General features: G+C 34.3%; 3 protein-coding genes across 6 annotated transcripts in view; 1 reads left to right on the top strand and 2 right to left on the bottom strand.

Moving 5' to 3' along the window:
• Positions 1–21200, bottom strand: part of Twin (CCR4-NOT transcription complex subunit 6-like twin) — a 227186-nt gene that overhangs the window by 161961 nt on the left and 44025 nt on the right. The window lies entirely within an intron of this gene.
• Positions 13457–15512, top strand: LOC143187334 (uncharacterized). Its single transcript, XM_076391465.1, has 2 exons — positions 13457–14925; positions 15131–15512. Exon 1 carries the CDS (start codon positions 13688–13690, stop codon positions 14591–14593), a length of 906 nt encoding a protein of 301 aa, XP_076247580.1. The 5' UTR covers positions 13457–13687; the 3' UTR covers positions 14594–14925; positions 15131–15512.
• On the bottom strand, positions 15959–19530 carry LOC143187331 (uncharacterized). Its single transcript, XM_076391460.1, has one exon. It carries the CDS (start codon positions 19410–19412, stop codon positions 16992–16994), a length of 2421 nt encoding a protein of 806 aa, XP_076247575.1. The 5' UTR covers positions 19413–19530; the 3' UTR covers positions 15959–16991.

The following is a 21200-nucleotide window of genomic DNA, read 5'->3' as shown; positions in this document are numbered from 1 at the left end:
AACATAATATGTGTATTATATGAAACTTTTCAAAATATTATTGGTACTATAGGTTGATACGATTACCAAGATCATATAGGTAAAGTTTATAACAAATCCAACAATATAGATAAGACTTATAAGATATTTATTACAAACATACATTGCGCGGTAGCCACAGGAATGTAGAAAGAATGTAGCAAGAAAGGAATGTAAAGAAACTGTTTTGGCTACTGAATGTAACTATTCACTGGAGATAGTCGTCCACAGTCGTCCTACAGTTCGCAAGAGGTGGTGAAGAAACGTGGAGGTGGTTCGATCATGGTGTGGGGATGTATGGCAGCAAATGATACAGGGAGCTTAGTATTTATAGACGAAATAATAGATAAATATAAATATTTACAAATTTTAAAACAAAATTTAAAAGAAAGTGCCAGAAAATTGAAATCGTATAAAGACTTTTATTTTCAACAGGACAACGACCCCATACACACAGCAAAAACTGTTAAGAAATGGATTTTATATAATACCTCCCACGTTGCAAACACCACCACAGAGCCCTGATGTTAATCCTATAGAACATTTATGGACAATAGTAGGAACAGAATTACGAAAATTTGATATTACGTCCTAAACATCTTTAAAAGAAAAAATTCTCGAAGTATGGAATTCTATATCACCAGATGTTACAAAAAGTTGATCAATAGTATGAAGAGTCGTCTTAAACATGTAATTAATGCTAAAGGATGGTCTACTAAATATTAATGATCTTCTTTTGTGACTTCCGCGAAGTGTATGTTTGTAACAAATATCTTATGACTCTTACGTATATTTTTGGATTTGTTTCAAAAACTTTACCTACATCATTATGGTAGTCGTATTAACTTACGGTACCAATAATATACTGAAAAGTTTCATACAACACACATATCATATTTGTAAAAGTGTTCTATGGTAAGTGTTCAAATACTTTCGCGAGTCACTGTATAAGGTGTTTCTTTTAACTGAAAATGGTGGAATATCTGGTGAACAACTGGTATGATAAAAGAAATATTCGTATAAAAATTGTTCGGTATAAAGAGGGACATTATATGATATAAATGATTTTTCAGTAGATGTAATAGTGGGGAAGATTTTCAAAGCAAATTATTTCTTTTTTAAGTGAAACCTTCTGTTTTACTTATTATGCAATGGTATTTGTTGAAACGAATTCAACGAGGTACCACATATTGTAATTTCTTGCAATGCACATCTAAAAACGCGTAAATTCTTCCGGAGTCGGGTAAACACGAATCACCCGTTGACACGCATTAGTCTAGTTGCTGGGAACAAAGATCAAACTCCTTAACTCTCCTTATGACACGGTTAGTGCATACTCCTATAAATGTAGCATCGATTATTCGTGTAGTATCGACTATAACAATTATCAACTAATGAGTGAGTGAGAGACCAGCTACGTCCTATTCGGCCTTACCGTGTTTCTCTTGATAGTAAATGATTTCTTAGTGCCGGAAGGTAATAAAAAATTTCTTATAGATAATGAAGAAGCATTCAAAAAATGTTGAAAAGAAATTCTTAAAACGAATAACAAAAATGATATTCATAATCATTCAAAATCGTCAAAGTTCTGTTATTGTTTGAATTAAACAAGGGGGATAGTACTTAACTTTATCTATTTATATTGTCTTGAATGATCCTCCATATTTCTGGCAATGATTCGTATTTACTCGACTCTCAAAAAATGTACACGTTTCTAGATTTGTACTTCAAGAAATTACCACATTATATTACCATATGGTACCTCGTTGAATTAGTCTCAACAAATACCATTGTGTGGTAAGTAAGAACAATATAAGGTTCAATTAATAAAAAGTAATTTGATTTTGAAACTTCCTCCAGTACTCTGTTGACTAAAAAGTCATTTACACCATCATGTAATGTCCCCTTTTATACCAACCAATTTGTGTAAGAACATTTTTTATCGTATCAGTCGTTCACAAGATATTTCACCGTTTCCAGTTAAAGGAAATAGCCTGTAGATTGAATTAATTGTGTTATTGATGACACTGAAGTTGAACACTGAACTGCTTTTTATGCTCGAGGAGTATACCAGATTTTTGTAAGAAATAATGAAAGATCGTTAGGTTCAGAAGAAATTCCAACTCCACGCGAATTTTTACGACTAAATCAACAGCATCAACAATTAGTATTGCGACATGTATCTTGGGGTGCAAATCGATCTCGTGCTTTGACGGAGAGAGAAAACGGTTAGCTCGAATAGACGGATAATTCCTACTCGACAATGCGACAAATAATTCGAAAAAGAAACCTATGATTTTATAGAATCCAACTTGTTCAATAACTATAATTAAATAACCATACCACTCGAAGAAATTTTTGCCGTTCGGTGCTACATAAAATAGAACATGAACTTTACTTTTTGAAATATGTGCTATTTACAGACGAATACAGATTTCCGAATAGCAACATTCTTCTTCTACAAAATGTGAGAATTTGAGTTCAGGTATAGAAATTCTCATCCAATAGTCTAAAGATTTAATTAAGAATGGTTTTCCAACATGTGGGTTGAAATAATTGGAAATCATATCACTGGCCCTATTTATTTACTCACGCGATTAACAAGAACGATGTATCTGTACTTTCTGTGAACTCAACTTTTGAGAGAACGTCAAATTATACTACATTACACTGCATCTACTCTACCACTACTATAATGAACCAGTTCGCCGATTTTTGAACGAAATGTTTAAAACACGGTGGATAGAAGATAGATAGGAAGTAGACCTAATCCACATTTGTTACTTCTCGATTACTAGAATTGCAACAGTATAACTCTTCACTACATTGAGTTATTTATGTGCGACAAAATATAAACAGATTAAGTAAAGAAAATTTAAGAATAATTGAAACTTTAATATTATTTTCAAAACGAATGGTTGAGTTGCGACCCATGGTTCCTTTTGCAAGACGCAAAAGGTCAAACGAAAGAATACAAAGTTATTTAAAAATATTGTAGTTATAGTAAAAATGTAAATTACTATCGCACCAAACTCACCTATTTTCCCATATATTTTATACATGTACAATAGCATTTTATATTTCAAAAAATATAATATTTTTAAATAATATTGTTACAGTTAGACAAAAACTTTTTGCCAAAAGTAGTATTATGATGTGGAGCGTTTTTCTTGATCTAGCTTTGGAAATTTGGTAGCAATTAACGGATTCTGTAAACGCAGTCGATATGTTGTCTCAATAAATGAAAATTTGAAAATATTTGTGGAAAAAATATGTGTCACTCATGATTTTATCTTGTAACAGGTCAATGCACCAATATACGAAGTAAAAAAAACTATACATTTTTTCAAGGATTCAGGAATAGAAAACCTAGTAATTAATTAAAAAGAAGCATAGAATTACAAGCTTTTTATCTGCAACAAACACGTATCTATTCTATTTTGTCCGTAACTCTGTAAAAAATTATCATGTTAGATTTTCAACTAAAATTTATAAACTGCTCGAATATTTTTAAAACACAAAATATGGTTCTTAGCCGGCTGTTCTCCTAATATTTAAGCAATAGTTTGTATAATATAAATACTATTTTTATTTTCAACATCTATATGCTGTACTTTAATTACGATAACACGTTTCCGTTGCTCGATAGATATTTATAGTAGATATAGATTATAGAAATTATAGTTATACCAGTCAGGTTATACCAAAAGCCAGACTAATGTGAGTGTACTTGTTACAAAATTTAATTTTCTACTGCTCGCGCTTTATTTATTTTATTCAAATGATATGAATTTATCTAAGAAACGGAGATTTAATGAAATAAATTACTTCGAATACTATGTTAAAAATTATCTGCAAAATAATTAAAGGATTTAGGTTAGGTTAGCTCTCAATATAGAAATGAAACCTATTGGATAATATTCTGCAGACTTGAAAGAGTATCTAACAATTTTTTTGAATCATTTGAATCAGAAAAACATAAAACACAAACGCGCATGTCCGTAGATACAGGATTTAGACATAGGTTTTTCAATATTTTGGACAAAACGCGTGAGCATGGGGGGGGGGGGGGGGGGGGGGCATATTCGACTGATAGCGATACATTCTTTGTGTGATATTATAAACAATAAAAACTGCATGTGAGCCAGGCTGCAGATAGAAAATTAAGAAAATAATATGACTCGTTACAGATGTTGGCCATTTTGCTTCGTGCCTCTAATGATGAAGCGCGCCAAAAAGGTTCGCATGATTTGTCCAATTTGCGGATACGTCTATGGAAGCTTTGAATACAAGAATCTAGGTTTGTCCCGCTGTAAAACTGACTCAGAAGACTCTCAAAGGCAGCTTTCGTCTCCGCCAAGAAGCTTCCGAGTGAGAGCAGCAAAAGAAGAACATTAAAAATCTTCACTTTGTGAAGTTTATGTGCATTTCACTGTAACCATTATACGACAAGATATAGTTCAATTAGAAATATAATGTGGTCGTAAAATTAATCAAACGATTTGTGGCATGTTTGTGACACTAGACATATAAAGTGATAGGAATAGGGGAATGTGAGGGCTTCAACTTCTTGCAGGATAACAATTTGTTGTTATTATCTGTTTATATTAGGCAGCACTCCCACTTGATGCTTCGATTTCTTCTAGATTTCTAGACCAACGGTACGTACAATAATAAAATAAAGTTGTCGATATACAATTCGACCGAGGACAACTTTTGTTGGTACATAGTGGTATTTTTTTAATCTTTTCTCCCCTTTCTGTCTGTGTTGCTTTCTCGCTTCGCTTTCCCTCTTCGTTTCTTTTCATTATTAATAATAAAAAAAAGAATGGCCAGAACTACATACGGAAAATTAAATTATATCAGTCATATAATTATAAATGCAAATACTTTTTGGGAATGGAAAGGAACAGAACGAATAGAAAAGGACAGGAAAGACAACAGAATAAAATAGAGTAAATGTAGTAAAACACAATAACACAGAGTATAACAGCGAACCGCGAGGACAAAAGTAATGGCGTTATGAAACTAACAAGCCTTCTTCCTCTTTCTATAAACGTTTTCGAAAAGTTTCTTTTACACAGTTATACAGGATATCCTACGTAAGTTGGCGGAGTCGTTAAGGGGAGATTCCTGGAGTGATACTAAACAATCCTTTCCTTTACAAAAATGTTCTCTGAAGCTATGTTAACGAGTTATTAACGAAAAACATCGACCAATCAAAGAGCGCCTATAGCGGGCGAATGGCCGACCAGTAACAGGGCACAAGCTACGCGTAGCGTTTACTACTCGCTGTGCTCGAATCTTCTACAAAAAACTCAAGTTCTCTACGTTATTGCCCAATTTCTCTTACATTATTGGAATAAAAATTATGAAAAAGATCAGGCACACATTAGCTATAGCGACACATGTTATGGAATATTTTCAAATTTTTAAATCCAGGTTGTAAAAAATAAAAAACGTAGAAAAAGAATTTAAAAATGCCAATTTAGTATTGTAGCAAAATCGGATTTACGATCATAATAATTCAGTACATGAATATCACTAATACCATTGTATAATATTTTTTTCACATTTTTTAAGTTGATATGCCATAGTATTTTTTTAATTACGATGGACCAAAGCAAAAAATATTTAAATAAATTGAGGTTAACGGTTAAATAAATTAAATCCACGGTCGTGGATTATTTTAAAACGTTTTGCGACGCGATATCCGCAATGCCGTGGCATTCCGTAAATAAGAACGAGATGTTACACAGTTCAGTGACGGAATTACGATCGATACTGACAATTTTTTCTGAAGTCTCTTTCCTCGCGCTCTCGCGTCCCTCCAGCGAGACTTTTCGTGATGTAACTTCATCGAAATACTTGAATTTGATTTGTTAGTTGACACCAACGAAATTGAGTCTTCCTCAGTTACTTTTTTTAGTAGATGTAGTAGTCTCTTCTTCAGATCGAAAAAGTAAGCGCGAAGCGACCCTTCACTCTCGAGTACCGATGGCTCCCTCGAACTTGTAGGGCAATACCAATGATTTGCGAGACACTCGTTGCCGTCTCCTACACTAATCCAATATGTCTTTGCTTTCCCCCATGAATTTATTGCGACTTTTTCGATCCGAAGAGGAGACTACCAGCTCCACTAAAAAAAGTAACCGAGGAAGACCCAACGTTATTGGTGTCAACCAACAAATCAAATTCGAGTATATCGACGAAGTTACACCCCGAGAAGTCGCGGTGGAGGTATGCGAGGGCATGAGGAAAGAGACTTCCGAAAAAATCGTCAGTATCGATCGTAATTCCGCCGTCGAACTGTGCAACATCTTGTATTTATTCAGGGAAAGGCACGGCATCGCGAACGTCGCGCCGCAAAACGTTTCAAACTATTCCACGACCGTGGGGCTTTTAATTCGATGCGTTCCGCGGTTGTCGGTCACTAAGAGGTCAAGTGCTCGTTTCGTGAAGTGATCAGATTAGTTACCGCAGAGTGTCATAAATGCAAGGTGGCTTCCTGTGGTGTTGTACACCTGCGATCAGTAGGACCTGTGCTGTATGCTACCTGTGCATCACCCCCCAACGACCAGGATCGGCACAGTGACCCAGTGGAGCAAGTGTTCAGGCAGCAGGTGAATTCCTCTCTGAATGGGTGAGTTTTACCGATAGTAATTACATGTCTACTTACTCACCATCCAATAAAGAGTTCAATCGAATGAGGGAGTCATATTATTAACCTCAATTTATTTGAACATTTTTTGCTTTGGACCGTCATAATATAAAAAATAAAAAGTTATGTTTCCGTACTTTTTATCGATTATAGCAACTAATACGTCCAGTTTTCGGTCATTCCTTATGAAATAAGTATTTTTGTTCAATTTTCAATGTTTTAATACATAGTAAAATAATGTACAATCCGTAGGAACTATGAAAATATTGCTTTTTATTTCTTTGCTGTGGCGTATCAGGTTAAAAAATGCGAAAAAAATATTATACAATGGTATTAGTGATATTTATGTACTGAATTAATATAGTCATAAACCCGGTTTTCCTACAGTACTAAATCCGTATTTTTAAAATCTTGTTCCTCGTTTTCTATTTTTTACAACTTGGATAATTAATTTAAAAATCTAAAAAAAATGCCATAATATGTGTTGCAATAACTAACATGTCCCTGATTTTTTTCATACTTTTTATTCCAATAGTTTAAGAGAAATTTGGCAATAACGTAGAGAACTTGAGTTTTTTGTACAAGATTAGAGCACAGCCAGCAGTAAACGCTACGCGTAACTTGTGTCCTGTTCCTGGACGGTCATCCATCCGCTATAGGCGCTCTCTGATTGGTCGAAGTGTTTCGTTAATAACTCGTTAACAAAGCTTCAGAGAACATTTTTGTAAAGAAACAAATTGTTTAGTATCACCTCACGAATCTTCCCTTAAGAACTTCGCCGACTTATGTAGGACATCCTGTATATGTATAGTAATGTTTCTTATGTTTCATAGATTAGCGTTGAGCACTAATACAAATTGCAAGTGATCAAGCAAAATTTGTGTATTGATATTTAGATCATCCAGGTAAGTTTGTATTTTTTAGTTTTTTTATTAACATTCATAGTTAAACTATACAGTGTGTCATGTTTAAGTGAGCACAGCAGGATATCTCGGAAGGAGTTATTTACTCCTTAAATACCCCTAGGTATTTAAGATTTCTCGAAACAGAGTTATCTGATACTTTGGATGAAATGCCACTAGTACAAAGACAAAATTTTTAGTTTGAACAAGATGGAGCTCCTCCCCATTATACTATAGCAGTTCGTAACTGGCTAAATAATAATTTCAAAAATAAATGGATTGGACGTGGCGGACCAAGTACATCGCCTCCAAGATCGCCAGATCTTTCTCCGTGTAATTTTTTGTCTGTGGAACTATTTAAAGCAAGTAGTCTTTCAGACACCAGTCGAAAACGTAAATGATTTACGAACAAGAATTACAATAGCATGCAGATCAATATCGGAGGAAATGTTAAAAACTATTGAGAAACAATTCTTAAAAAGATTACAAATATGTATTTTCAACGATGGTGGACACGTAGAAGGATACAAAATTATTTAACTGGTAAATGAAAGTTATAATTGATAATTTATGGCATTAGCTATAATCCTCAATCTCTGTTTATAACATGTATCATAATTGCAGTAACTTGATACGGACGCTGCTACCGACGCTGCTCAGCAGCGGTTGCTAGCTGTTGGCTGTCGACCGATGCAGAACGTAAACATAAGCTAACGATTTGCCTTTATCAAAATCAGAATAATATCGTATAGCACCTCTTTGGATTTGCCTCAGTACCTGCTGTTACTTTCTGAAGAAAAAAATATAACATTCCATTTAAGAAAATTAGATTGACCTTCAGATCTCCACTACTTCACCCACAAGTAAACAATTACTACTATATGATGTAGTCTGTCCTATCAAACAACTTTTGTACGAACATTTTTTTAATAACTATAACTCCTTCCGAGATATCCTGCTGTAATTACTTAAACAAGACACCCTGTAGATATTGAACCAATCATTTGCCAAAGCATTCTTAGATAATAAAAATGTGTTTATAAATTCTTGTACTCGTTTTCAAAAAGTCTTTTGTTGTTTATGGGGTATAACACCTTTATTCTTGAAGACATGGATAGAGGCAAAAATAACACGTTACTATACCGATGAAAGTAACATGTTACGACGAAAACCATGAAGAAAGAAGGCAAGCAAAGTAGCATACAGGATTGGAATTTTTCATATGACAATAACTGTATATGGTGATTTATTTGTAGCCCTTTAATGAAAACTGTTCAAGAGAAAAGTGGATCCAATGTCTAAATTATAACAGCTGGTCCTACGAAGACTGCGCTATACGTGATCTTCACTACATCTATCATAATTGTAATTTGGAGTAGATATAAAAAGATCATTAAACCAACACACGATACCAAGGAAATATATGAAGTAGATTATACTTTTTATCTTTCGTTATTTAAAATATAATATGCCTATATTTTTTTATTATTACCTAAAATATGTTTATTTAAATGCTCATTTCTATCGTTTTTTATAATAAAAAGTTCTGTTTCGTATTGGACAAAACGTTGTTGTTGTTGTTGTTGTTGTTGTTGTTGTTGTTGTTGTTGTTGTTGTTGTTGTTTTTTTTTTTTTTTTTTTTTTTTTTTTTTTTTTTTTTTTTTTTTTTTTTTTTTTTTTTTTTTTTTAAATCTTTTTGAAAACAATTAATGTTATTTCTATCCCCATAGTAGGTACGTTATCTTCATGCTTGTAACAATGACTACAGAAAATTGTCATAGCTCTTTGACTGCTTACCACATGAGACTGAAACGTGGGTCAAATGATAAACCAATAAACATACATACTTTCCTAAGGCATAGGTTTTGCTCTTTATATCTTTAAAAGGTTATTGGGAGCTAGGCCAAAGATAAAAAATCCGTTCTCCTCTACGATAAAATAGTGTAAAATAATCTAAAATAAGCTAGACTAGACTAGACTAAACTAAACTAAACTAAACTAAACTAAACTAAACTAAACTAAACTAAATTAAACTAAACTAAACTAAACTAAACTAAACTAAACTAAACTAAACTAAACTAAATTAAACTAAACGAATCTAAACTAAAATAAAATAAAAATTATACTGTTAGAATACTCAGAAAAATACCTTTCTCATTGTCCCCCTAACAGAGGAAGCAGTGGAAAAAGAGGATCTGCACCGTTGGCAACGCTAATGTCAGTCTAACAGTATTTATTACCTTCTATCTATCGCTTCTATCATAAATACGAACGTACAATGCGTCGTTAAGCGATCGCCCAGTGCCGGAAATAGACCATGACCGAGTGGCAGAGACAATCCCCGGAAGATCGCTGGAACGGCTTCCGGAAGGTTAACCACTGGCGTTTGGGAATAGGAACAGTGAGCTATCTAAAGATCGTTTCTTTTTTTGTTTTATTTTCTTATTTTCCTTTTTAGAAATATTCTATGGATTATATCTTCTATATACTATCGACTATAATATGTACAGGATGTTCGATACCAGATGTCAGAAATTTTAAAGGGCGATTCTACATGTTAACATACGACGAGAAATAAAAATAGCCAAAATTGTGTTTTCGGTTTCGTTTCCAAGTTATTAATTGTTGGGATAACACTTAAAGTACGCGTGAAATATGGTTGATTTGAAAGTCATTCTACTGGTAACATACATTAGTAAAGTTAGACACGGTGAAATCGGTAGAATACATCTTAAGGCAGACACATTTTATGCGTATTTTGGGTATTATCATTAATAACAATTAATAACTTGAAAACAAAGCTCCAAACGCAATTTCGTCTATCTTCATTTTCGTCTTATTTTAACACGTAGAACCACACCCTAAAATTTCTGATAACTCTGGACGACACTATATAATGTTCGAGGTAAGAATTTAAAAAATGATTTACTTTTCAATAATATTAAATTTGATTTCTATTAATTTTTAAAAAAATTGCAAGGAACAAAAACTTTTTTTTCTTCTTATAAAATTGAGAATTTTTCTATAATTTTGTATCAACTTAATTAACAGTTAATAACATTAAATTCTATTTAAACATATCTTTTAAGATCTACGTTGATTTTAATATAGATGCTATTACTTGCATAAATTGTTAATTATACTTATTTTAAAAAATCAAAAATTAAAGTACCATGACGTAATACAAATTTTCACTATCGGAAACTATTGATAGTCAGAAAAAATCATTGATGGTTTTCAACGGTGGCTGTAATCAGTAACTATTGATAGTTCTCTACCACTAGTACCTTTTTCTTTTTTTAATTAACATTACTTTTTCATTAGCAAATGTAAACCATGACTCCAACACAGGCCTACTAACACTTTATTAATATTCTTGAAAGCGAGGCAACACCTAATACTAATTAGAACAAATAATACGTTCACATCCCTAATTGTGTAGTCAGCAGTATATTGAATAGGATTAGAAATACTGTGACCATAATAATATAGGAAGCCAAAGTTAAACTCGTGTAAAGAAAAATCTGATCCCCTCCTACCTCTTTTTCTAACGAATCATCTGTGAATTATACTCTTTCTGTTTTTGTTATTTCTTTATAAAAATAAACAATTTGAATCATACTTCCTGTATTTTCTTAGAAATATAAACAATTTGAATTATACCTTGCCTACTTCTTTTATTATTAATATATTAGAACTCTGAATTTATACCTTTCCTACTTTTGATATTATTATTATAAACAATTTTAGTCATACTTCTACTAGTTTATCTGAAGGTGCTCCCTGTTGCAGATTGGCTAAGCTTTCGCAAGCTAGGATTCCTCTCACAAGTTATAAATAGAGAACAGATGCTCGAGAGGTGGGATCTCCCTTCACTTGCAGTTTTCTCACCGTTTGTTCGCCGGCCACAGCAAGCGTTCCGCTCTCTCCCTAGGTGCCTTCCACCTAATCCATTTTTCGCGACCTCCTTTGCGACTGCCAAGAAACCGTCTGCGAAAGGAGGCTAGCCGAGCAACAGGAAACCGCGTCTTGACGCAATGTGAAATAGACTTTGCTAGGAGTACATATATGTAGAGCTGTGTCCCTACTAGAAGAACAATAAGAAATATATTGTCGCCTCTTGTTGAACTATTTATTTCCTTTCTCTAAAGCTCTGGGAATTTCCACATAGTTTTTTATGAACTTAATTAACAATACAATGTTATAAAACAAGTCCCAGATCTGTATTAGAAGAAAATAAGAAATTTTTGTCTACTGCAATTTTTTAATTGAAGAATAAAAAATTATCGATTTTTCAATAATCACTTTTTTATATTCTTTTCTCTTTATAAGGGAAATGAAAATCAATTAAGATAATTTTCTTCATAAAATCGTGTATTTCATGCTTTGTATATCTTCACACAGTATCATAAAAATAATATCAATAATATTTCGTCTTGAATCACAGAGATACCGTTTTCGATGAAAGAAATGTCTCAATGTCCAAAAATTGAACACAATATCACCAAAGAAACATTATATAGAACATATCAGGATAGAGTATATTATTTTCTTAATAATATTTACTTTTCAAAGAAAAGTTCTGAGGAAATAATATTCGACAATTATAATATTTAGGCTCATAACACAATTTTCACAAATTATTTCCCGTTTCCTGAGACACCCTTCTATTTCAACCTGTTTTAATTAAGCTTTTTAGCATTTAACAATTTTTATGATCAATTTTTTCTTCTAATAATTTTTATTTTGTCTTTTCAAAAATACAGCATATAAATCATTTCAATTTTATTTTCCCAATTTTTATTTTATTTTTCTTAAAATACTTTAAAGTGTTATGCAATGTTTCATAATCCATAATTCATATAAAAAATATTCGTTGCTTATAAAAATTGTATTGTGGAAGGGTTTTGACGTCTTTGGGCCCACTGTGCATCTTTAGACCCCTCAACGCTAACAATGATAACTAACAATAATTCTCTCTCACTCATTGAACTCATACAGTTCTTACAAATTTATTTTTCATCGACCAATTCGACTAATTTAGCAATGAAATCTTTTTACTTATACTTACAAGGGAAGTTTAGGAAGTGTTAATCGCCGATTTTAATGAAACTTTGTACAATTATTCTATGGTTCTACCTAAGAATTTTGCCGTACAAAGTAGCTGCCCATACGCACTTTTAAGGGAGAAACTACCCCTTTAATCCAAATCGCCCTTTTCCATTCGGTAATAGCTCGCAAAGTATAAGCGCTATAAAAAAATGTTTCATACAAAAAGCTTTTTGTTGTGAATTCAGCATAGTATAGCAATACATTTTTTATTCCGATTTTCGGGTGTTGTCGTTATGGTTGTTTGTTACAATGCCCCGACAATAATAACAAACCTTATTTTCTGACCTTTGAATTTATTACGGCAGTCCGAAACAATTAAATGATGAATTCGATAAGAAATTTCTTCTGTTTTTAACATTTTGATATGTTTCAAGCGTGATGTTATTTTTACAAAGCTTGAGTAGGCACTGAAGTATTTGTCTGGAGCTTCTGCACGTAAGCGCTACAAAAGCATGTGTAAATTTAGAAGCAAATGTAAATGTTATTTTCAATTAAGTACTAAATAATGTGTGTACTATAAAGATATATAATAAATAAAAGTGATGTACGTAACAATATTATTAGTTAGATAGAGATAGTTATAGTTAGATGGCAATAACACACCCAATTTTTCTGATTTCTCTTGATATCTGGTTATTGAGTATATGACATCCAAGAATGCAGGAATTTGGGAAACACCTCCAACGCACAGCTATTTTCTCCAAATGCATAAATAACCATGGTATAAGACAGCATCAGTAGCAGCGGATTCATTCGCATACATTCGTCCCTACACGTAACTCTCGTGCTCGTTTGTAAAATAATTCTTCCGTTTGTAATATTCTCGCCTTGTAGATAATAACTTTTTTTTTAAAAACTCGATTCCTGGGACCTCATTGTCAGTCGTGACAAATACAATATCATAAGCAGTAGCTCGTCTTGTTTTTCTGACCTCTGTGTGCTGCTGATAGTTGTATAGAAGTATGCAAGAAGCAAGCAAACGCATAACTAGTTAATGAGTTTAAAGAGTGGAGGTTATAACTTTCGCCAGTTAGTGCTTCATCTACTGAAAATAGTATTCATAAATCCGGCAAATGTAATTAATTTGCTCTTTACAACAGCATACTTCTCGAGGTATACCCTCACTCCTGTGAACTATAAGGAGATCATCTTATCGGAAATATTAGAGGAAATTATACTTCGAAGTATGGAGGATGAATCATTTACGGCAGAACGAGCTGGCACCTTGGATTTTGAAGAATCAAGATCAATAGAAGCAGAGTTTGTAGATACGTCACCTGATGACATTACGAATGCCGAACTTGCACAAGAAACTGAAGTTTGTCTTCCAGAAGAACAAGGACAAGACGAAGAAGGGGAAGTCGATTTTGACTACAAGAAAAGGGCGGTAGAATATTGGAAAAGTGCCACGAGTAAACGGAAATCGTTTCAAACAGTGCAACATCGTTTTCGAAAAGTTAAATACCCTCAGCAATTATATAGATGGGAAAAATATGTAGAAGCAGATGGCGCGCGAAGGGACAAGTTATTGTATGTTTCGAATTATGTCCTTGCGAAATTTACTGATGCTATTGACGAAGGTGGCATAATTCATGATAGAGATCTTCAAAGGTGGGCGCATGAAGCAAAAGAAAATGTCGAGTTTCCATCATTTAAAGCAAGTCATTCGTGGATATCAAACTTTAAAGGTGTTCATGATATAGTTTCGCGAAAAATAACGAAATTCATATCTCGTCCTCGTCCACAAAATACTGAAGATCTCAACCTGGCAATAGATAATTTTATAAGAACTGTGAAACCACAGATTAGGAATTATGGAGCAGAAAATGTATTCAATTCCGATGAAAGTGGTTTCAATTTGGAGTTACATTCTGGCCGAACATTAGCTGTACGCGGATAAAAAAACCATAGAAGCTGCCATACAATCTACATCAGCAACTACTTACAGCTATACCATTCAACCAACTATTTCTGCAGATGGAAAGTTACTCTCACCTCTCTATTTAGTTCTGAAAGAACCAAATGGACAGTTCGGACCAGTGGTAGCTAGTACCTTATTCAGACCATCCAATATTTACGTTTCAGCGTCAAAATCTGGAAAATTAACTGACGATCATTTTAAAACTTGGTTCATACATGTATATTTGCCACAAGTGAAAGATCGAAGCGTATTATTGTTGGATTCTTGGAGTGGACATTGCCCAAATCACGTGCAACAGCTTGTACCTCATGGTAAAGAAGTAATTATTCTTACAATATCAAAAAAGACAACAGGGCAGCTACAACCTTTAGATGTTCTTGGTTTTCGAATTTAGAAGAATTTCGTAAAAACTTTACTTGATCACATAATATTGCGTAATTACGACGTCAATTTGCACCAGAGAAATAACATTATAAAGTTACAATCTCTTACTCACAATTAGCTGTCTTCCCCCAGATTTCATAATATGTTTAAACATTCATGGTTTAAAAGTGGATACCTTGAAAATCGCCCAGCTCGTTACGAGAATCCAGTTGATTATTGTTTCGGAAAACAAAATATCAAAATTCATAGGTGTCACATATGCGGAGAAATTGCAATTTTTCGTTGTGCTTGGTGTAAAAAATACATCTGCTTTAAACATTTTTACGAAGAGTATCATTATTGTGAAAATTACGTACAATAAGTACATGAATAAATTAACAGAATATAATGTCGGATTGTATTGTAGAATCCTATTTCGTTATTGTAGACGGTGAGATCGAAATACTACACTACTGTCACTCCCTGATTGTATGTTTTTTAATTTTGAAATAAATAAAAATTATAAAATATCATGTGTAAAATTAACTGATATTGCTATTTTTTCTCCCCTTTTAATTCTTTCTCGTTCATCTAGAGCTGCCAACTACAATGCAAGTTGTGCCATTCCATACACAAGTCATATGTGTACAAAAAATATATTGCATTACCGGTAGCATTCAAAGGTCAGAAAATAAGGTTTGTTATTATTGTTAGGGCATTGTAACGAACAACGATAACGATAACACCCGAAAATCAGAATAAAAAATGTAATAATTGAATATTTACTTCAATTCATCGTACCAATAAGGGCGAATATTACACTACGCAGAAATGATGTAGCGTTTTTGTATACAAGAAATGGAATAATTGTATATTGCTATACAATGCTGAATTCACAACAAAAAGCTCTTTATTTATCTGAAATAAAAATACTTTTGTCGGGGGGGGGGGGGGGGGGGGGGGGGGGGGGGGTACAAACAATTCGTTTCTTCAACATTTTTATAAAGTCATCTTATAGGTCTTGAAAAACAGTAAAACTTTTGTATGAAACATTTTTTTATAGCGCTTTGCAAGCTATAAACACCGAAAGGAAAAGGGCGATTTGGATTAAAGGGGTAGTTTCTCCCTTAAAACTTCCCAAAATTCCTTTATTATTGTGATTATTGTGATCCCTACAAGTCGAACTCACCACAAATTTAACTCTCAACAAATTTGACACTCCACAAATAAATTTTCCACAAGTTGGACCCCCCACACTCTTACGATCACAATATTTTAGGGGCCCAAAGACACAATGTTAACACCTTCCCTGCCACGTGGATCATCGATAACTCATGAACTACCATTGGAACTGCTGTTCAGGTCACTTTTAATATGTAGTTTACAATAAGACAAACCATGAAATACTCCCTCCTATCATTATGGAACACAATTTATGTACCATTTTTAACGACGACACTAAGTAGGCCACTACGTAAGCTATTAAGTAGGCTACTAAATAGGCCACTAAGTAAATCACTAAGTGGACCACTAAGTAGGCCTCTAAGTGCTCACTAAATGGACCATTAAGTAGGCCACCAAGTGCTCAAATATGGACCACCTCTGACCCCTAAAGATCAACAAATACAATAAAAACACTGAGTGACCCATGTGGCCCATAGAGCAAATTACACATAAACAGCTTTTTAACACAAAATTTGTCAAAAACGAATCTTAATCCAATCCTAACCTTCAGAGGGCCGACATATTTTATATTTGGGAACTTCGTGAGGCTCATTAAATGGGCACTTAGTGAGTCTAATGGACAACAAATATAAAATGAAGACACTATGTGGATCATTTGGATAACAAATCACAACAAAAACAGTTTCTTAACACGAATTATATTCAAAGCAGAAACCCTAGTTCCACCTTTATTCTGCTGCTTGTAGTAAAATCTCCAAATGTTCCTGAAGTTCCTCAAAGACAGTTTTTCACTATCAAACTTGTCAAAAATGAGTTCTCAGATCGACCTTCATTCCTCTGCTTGTAGTAATATATGAAAATCTTGCTGGAGCTTTGAATCATGATATCGCCAAATATCACTGAAGTCTTCTTCAGACTCCTCCAAATCTTCGCAGAGAACCTTATCTTCTGTGATGACGATTTTCTCCTCTGCTAAGACAATTTTGTCCTCTTCAGGCGCTGGAGTCTCTGCCCCAGAAGAATAGAATCTTATTTCCAGGTCCCTGTGGCCATTCGGAGACGTTATGATCTCTGTGGAGACCTCCAATCCTTTTGGATTTGTTGATGTAGTCCCAGATCCAATATTATTCCTAGGATCATCAATTATATCGCTTTGCCAGAGTGTTTTTTTGCCATTTTCAGTCTGACCCCTGTCTCCAATGACACCAAAACAAAGATTGGATCTTCCAGAAGTGCTAATTTCGCTGCAGTGGTTACTAGGATCACTCCAGCTGCGTCTAAGGACACTATTGGAACTGTCTTTTGCTTTCTGGGACTGGGAACTATCAGCACTGAGAAGCTTTTTGTCTGAAAGATTACTTCGTCTCTGTTCCTGACAATTTAAAGTCCTTTGAGACGAAAACACTGGTAGACTTGAGAGACACAGAGACAAATTAGGACAGAAGTCCCTTGAGGGTGTCAGAAAAGAGGAATAAAAGTCCTGATCCCATAAAAGACCTGAAGGATGACAATAAAGACACTGAGACGTTAAGACACTTTTGAGATCTTCTTTGCAAGAAAAAGACCTTAAATCACTTTTGAGATCTTCTTTGTAAGGACACTGAGATGATTTTAAGTTACTTTTGAGGCCTTTTTCGCCAGAAGAAGACTCTAAATTATTTTTGAGATCTTCTTCACAAGGAAAGGACTCTGTTAAGTTACTATACTCGTAGTAATGAGAACTATTTCTGTTGTTTAGGTAGTCGCCATTATTCCTAAATCCTTTTAAAGGCAGTTTGTAGATTTGGTCTGGAAGAAAGTTCCTGTTGTCATCGAGGACAACTTCTAGGTGTCTGTGTGCATGGCTTTGTTTGATGTCGACAATCTCCTGCGTTGATAGACCCCTAGTCTGCACACTTTCCCTTAGGTAGCCTTGGGTAGCCATCGGTAGCCTTCTCTGGGCCCAAAACTGAGGAGGTGGGAGCTCATAACATTGTTCATAAGAAGGTTTTGGTGGAATCACATTTGACTGTTCTGTGGTCCTTAGAAGACTATTTAAACTAGACACTTGGTGTTGCTCTTGTTTCCCAATTTCAGAAGAATTTCCTAGGCCATTGATGGGCTTCCTGTCCTTCTTTCTACGCTTTCTTGGCTTTATAATCCTAGGCAAACTATTCTCAGAATTGTTAGACCCAGAACTTTCATCACTGGCAATGCTCAAAGAATCTATGTTAATATTCCTTCCTGGTCCCATTTCCTTATCTACCTTATTACTCAGACTCCCTGGCTGTTTTTTCGCCTCTTCAAGTCCTGACAATCTTTGTGCCCTTGGAACTGGACACCTGGTTATATTCTTCATCGCTATAGTGTTTCCACTACTGTGGTCGTAACTGTTGACCAAAGTACTGGTGATGCCTAAATTTGGGTTTAAGCTATTATTTAGTAGCTTGCCTCTGTTATGAAAACGGTTAGCTAGAATTAGAGGTGCTCCTTGGGTGTGAATAGCTAGCCTGGAGAGTGGACTCTTAGGGAGGATGATATTTCTCGATATTTGGTGGTCAGAAATCTGATGGAGCTGTTGGTGCTGCTGCTGTTTTTGACGCTGTTGTGGATTTCTGGATTGATGACTCGATATTTGTTGGTCAGACATCTGCTGCTGCTGCTGCTGCTGTTGCTGCTGCTGAACATGTTGTGGATAAGAATCCACCCAAGAGAGCAGGTGATTTGATATTTGTTGTTCAGAAACGAACTGCTGCTGCTGAGATTGCTGTTGGTGCTGTTGAGGATTCCCGGACTGATGGCTCGATATTTGTTGGTCAGAAATCTGCTGCTGCTGTTGGTGATGAATCTGTTCTGAATAAGAGTCTACCCAAGAGGGCAGGTGACTCGATATTTGTTGATTAGAAGCCTGCTGCAGCTCCTGTATAGATTCTTGCTGTTGCTGTTCTTGAAGCTTCTGCTGTTGTTTTTGAATAACTTTTAGGGATTTCTGACCACATCTCCGTGCGCCAGAGGCCACCGAAATTAAAGGAGCCCCTGTCCAAGTGTCCTGAGACTGCTGATGACACTGAATGAAGTTCTGACAGTGGTCAGAACTACTTACAAAACCCTGACAGTGATCATAACAATCTCTGAAGCTTAGTCCTCCATAAAAACTTGTTTTCAGAACTTCCTCCTTCTTGCCAACAGTCACCTTATGCAATCCTGGCCTAATTAAGCATCTGCCAACGTAATGGTCCACCTCTAAGGTGCCCCGGGAGGCCAGGCTCATCTTATAATCCTCTTTAACGATGCCACTTATGAGGGAGAATCAAAAACTAAAGGCAATTCTGAAATTACGTAAGAACTAGGACAAACAGAAACCAGCGAAATGCAACATACGAACATCGTTATCTGTTCGATACTTCGACTGTCTATTCATAGTGAGAAAATTGATATCTTCAATTGTTTATGGTTGCTTCCATTAAAGAATAACTTTTCTTATTAAAGAAAATATTTTTTTCACTTTCCTTCGTATATTAATCACAACACTGATATATTTCTTTAATTTTAGTGAATTTCCCGCTTCAATAGGTTCGAAACGTCTTCAATCACAAACCACAGATCAGATGTTAAGAATCCACTGTTAGTTGACTAACCAAAATCTGGAGTCGACGTCTTTGGGGCTGTGAGATGAACCCAACATTTCAATTTTTAGCCCATTGTCTATTGTCAATATTTATTTTGGTTCAATTTATTGAAAATAAACAGCAACCAAGTTCGAAACTTCGTCAGTCACAGGACACAGATTAAAAGTCCACTGTTAATCCACTGATTCAGATCTGGAGCCGATGTTTTCAGGGCTTGTAAATGAACTGAACCACACATTTAAAATTTTTTGAGTCATTGTCAATTGTTAGTTAATAATATCTATTTTTATTGAATTTATTCGCAGTAAATAGAAACACTAGTCTTTGGGAAAAGTCCTATACACTTTTTTAAACAATTTTAATATAACAGAACTGAGAGTGACACTTCACAATATAGTTTTGGTACAATTTTATGGCAGATACAAAGTTGCTTTGATTTAATTTTATCGAATACCCAAATTTGTTTTACTCCAATTCTATGAAAAACACAGAGATTTTTTGATGCAATTGTATGGAAGACACATTTTATTTTTTTAAAAGGGAAATTGAAAGTGACACTGTACACTGGACTGAGTTACACTGTGAAGAGGACTTTTTTGGGTGAAGGATTTTATGGAAAATTCAAAGTTGTTTTGGTCCAATTTTATCGGTGACCCAAAGTAGGTTTAATATAATTTTATGAAAGATAGAATTCTCCACGTTTTCAAGAAGTAGCTGTCCCAATATTACAACCGAGAACGCACCTGCTATCGAACAAGCGTACTCAGCCACAGCTGGAATAACACTGAAGCTGATTCACTGGCACTCCTTCACGAGTGAGGTCCCCCACTGCTAGACTGCCACTTCCAACGTCGCTGTAGAAGCAGCTACCACTACTATTGCTACATTCACCAGGAACAGGTCTATCCCCACTGCCACTCTCGATGCCTCCTTTCCTTGCTTTCTATGTGTCTCTTCCATATATCACACAGCTCACAGAACAAATACTTGCTTGTTATTCGTGTTTTAAAAGATGTCTCACGGAACACATTAGAAAAAATTTCTAGAACTTTAGGAAAACAAATAAAAAATTTCTGTCTTTCGCAATTTTCCATTAAAACCGATAGAATTCAAGTTACAAATAATTGAATCATAAATAATGTAGTTATTTAGTTAGACAAATTAAATTGATAAAAAATTATGAAAATTTTCCAAAGTTTTATGAGGAGAAAATAAAAAATGTTGTATTCTTACAATTTTTCCTTCATATCGATAGAATGTCAGTTAAATTGTTTACCTTTCAATCATTTTTAATTTTAATTCCATAAATTTTAAAGAAAAATTGCAAGAAACAAAAATTCTTTATTTTTAAAAAAACCAAAGGTGAATAAATGGTTATAAAAAAATCAATAATTTTGTAATTGTTTCTCTGAATATATTAATAAAACTAA

The sequence above is a fragment of the Calliopsis andreniformis genome, unplaced genomic scaffold (genome assembly GCF_051401765.1).
Source record: "Calliopsis andreniformis isolate RMS-2024a unplaced genomic scaffold, iyCalAndr_principal scaffold0022, whole genome shotgun sequence".
NCBI lineage: Eukaryota > Metazoa > Arthropoda > Insecta > Hymenoptera > Andrenidae > Calliopsis > Calliopsis andreniformis.
This window is presented reverse-complemented; position numbering and strand designations above follow the sequence as displayed.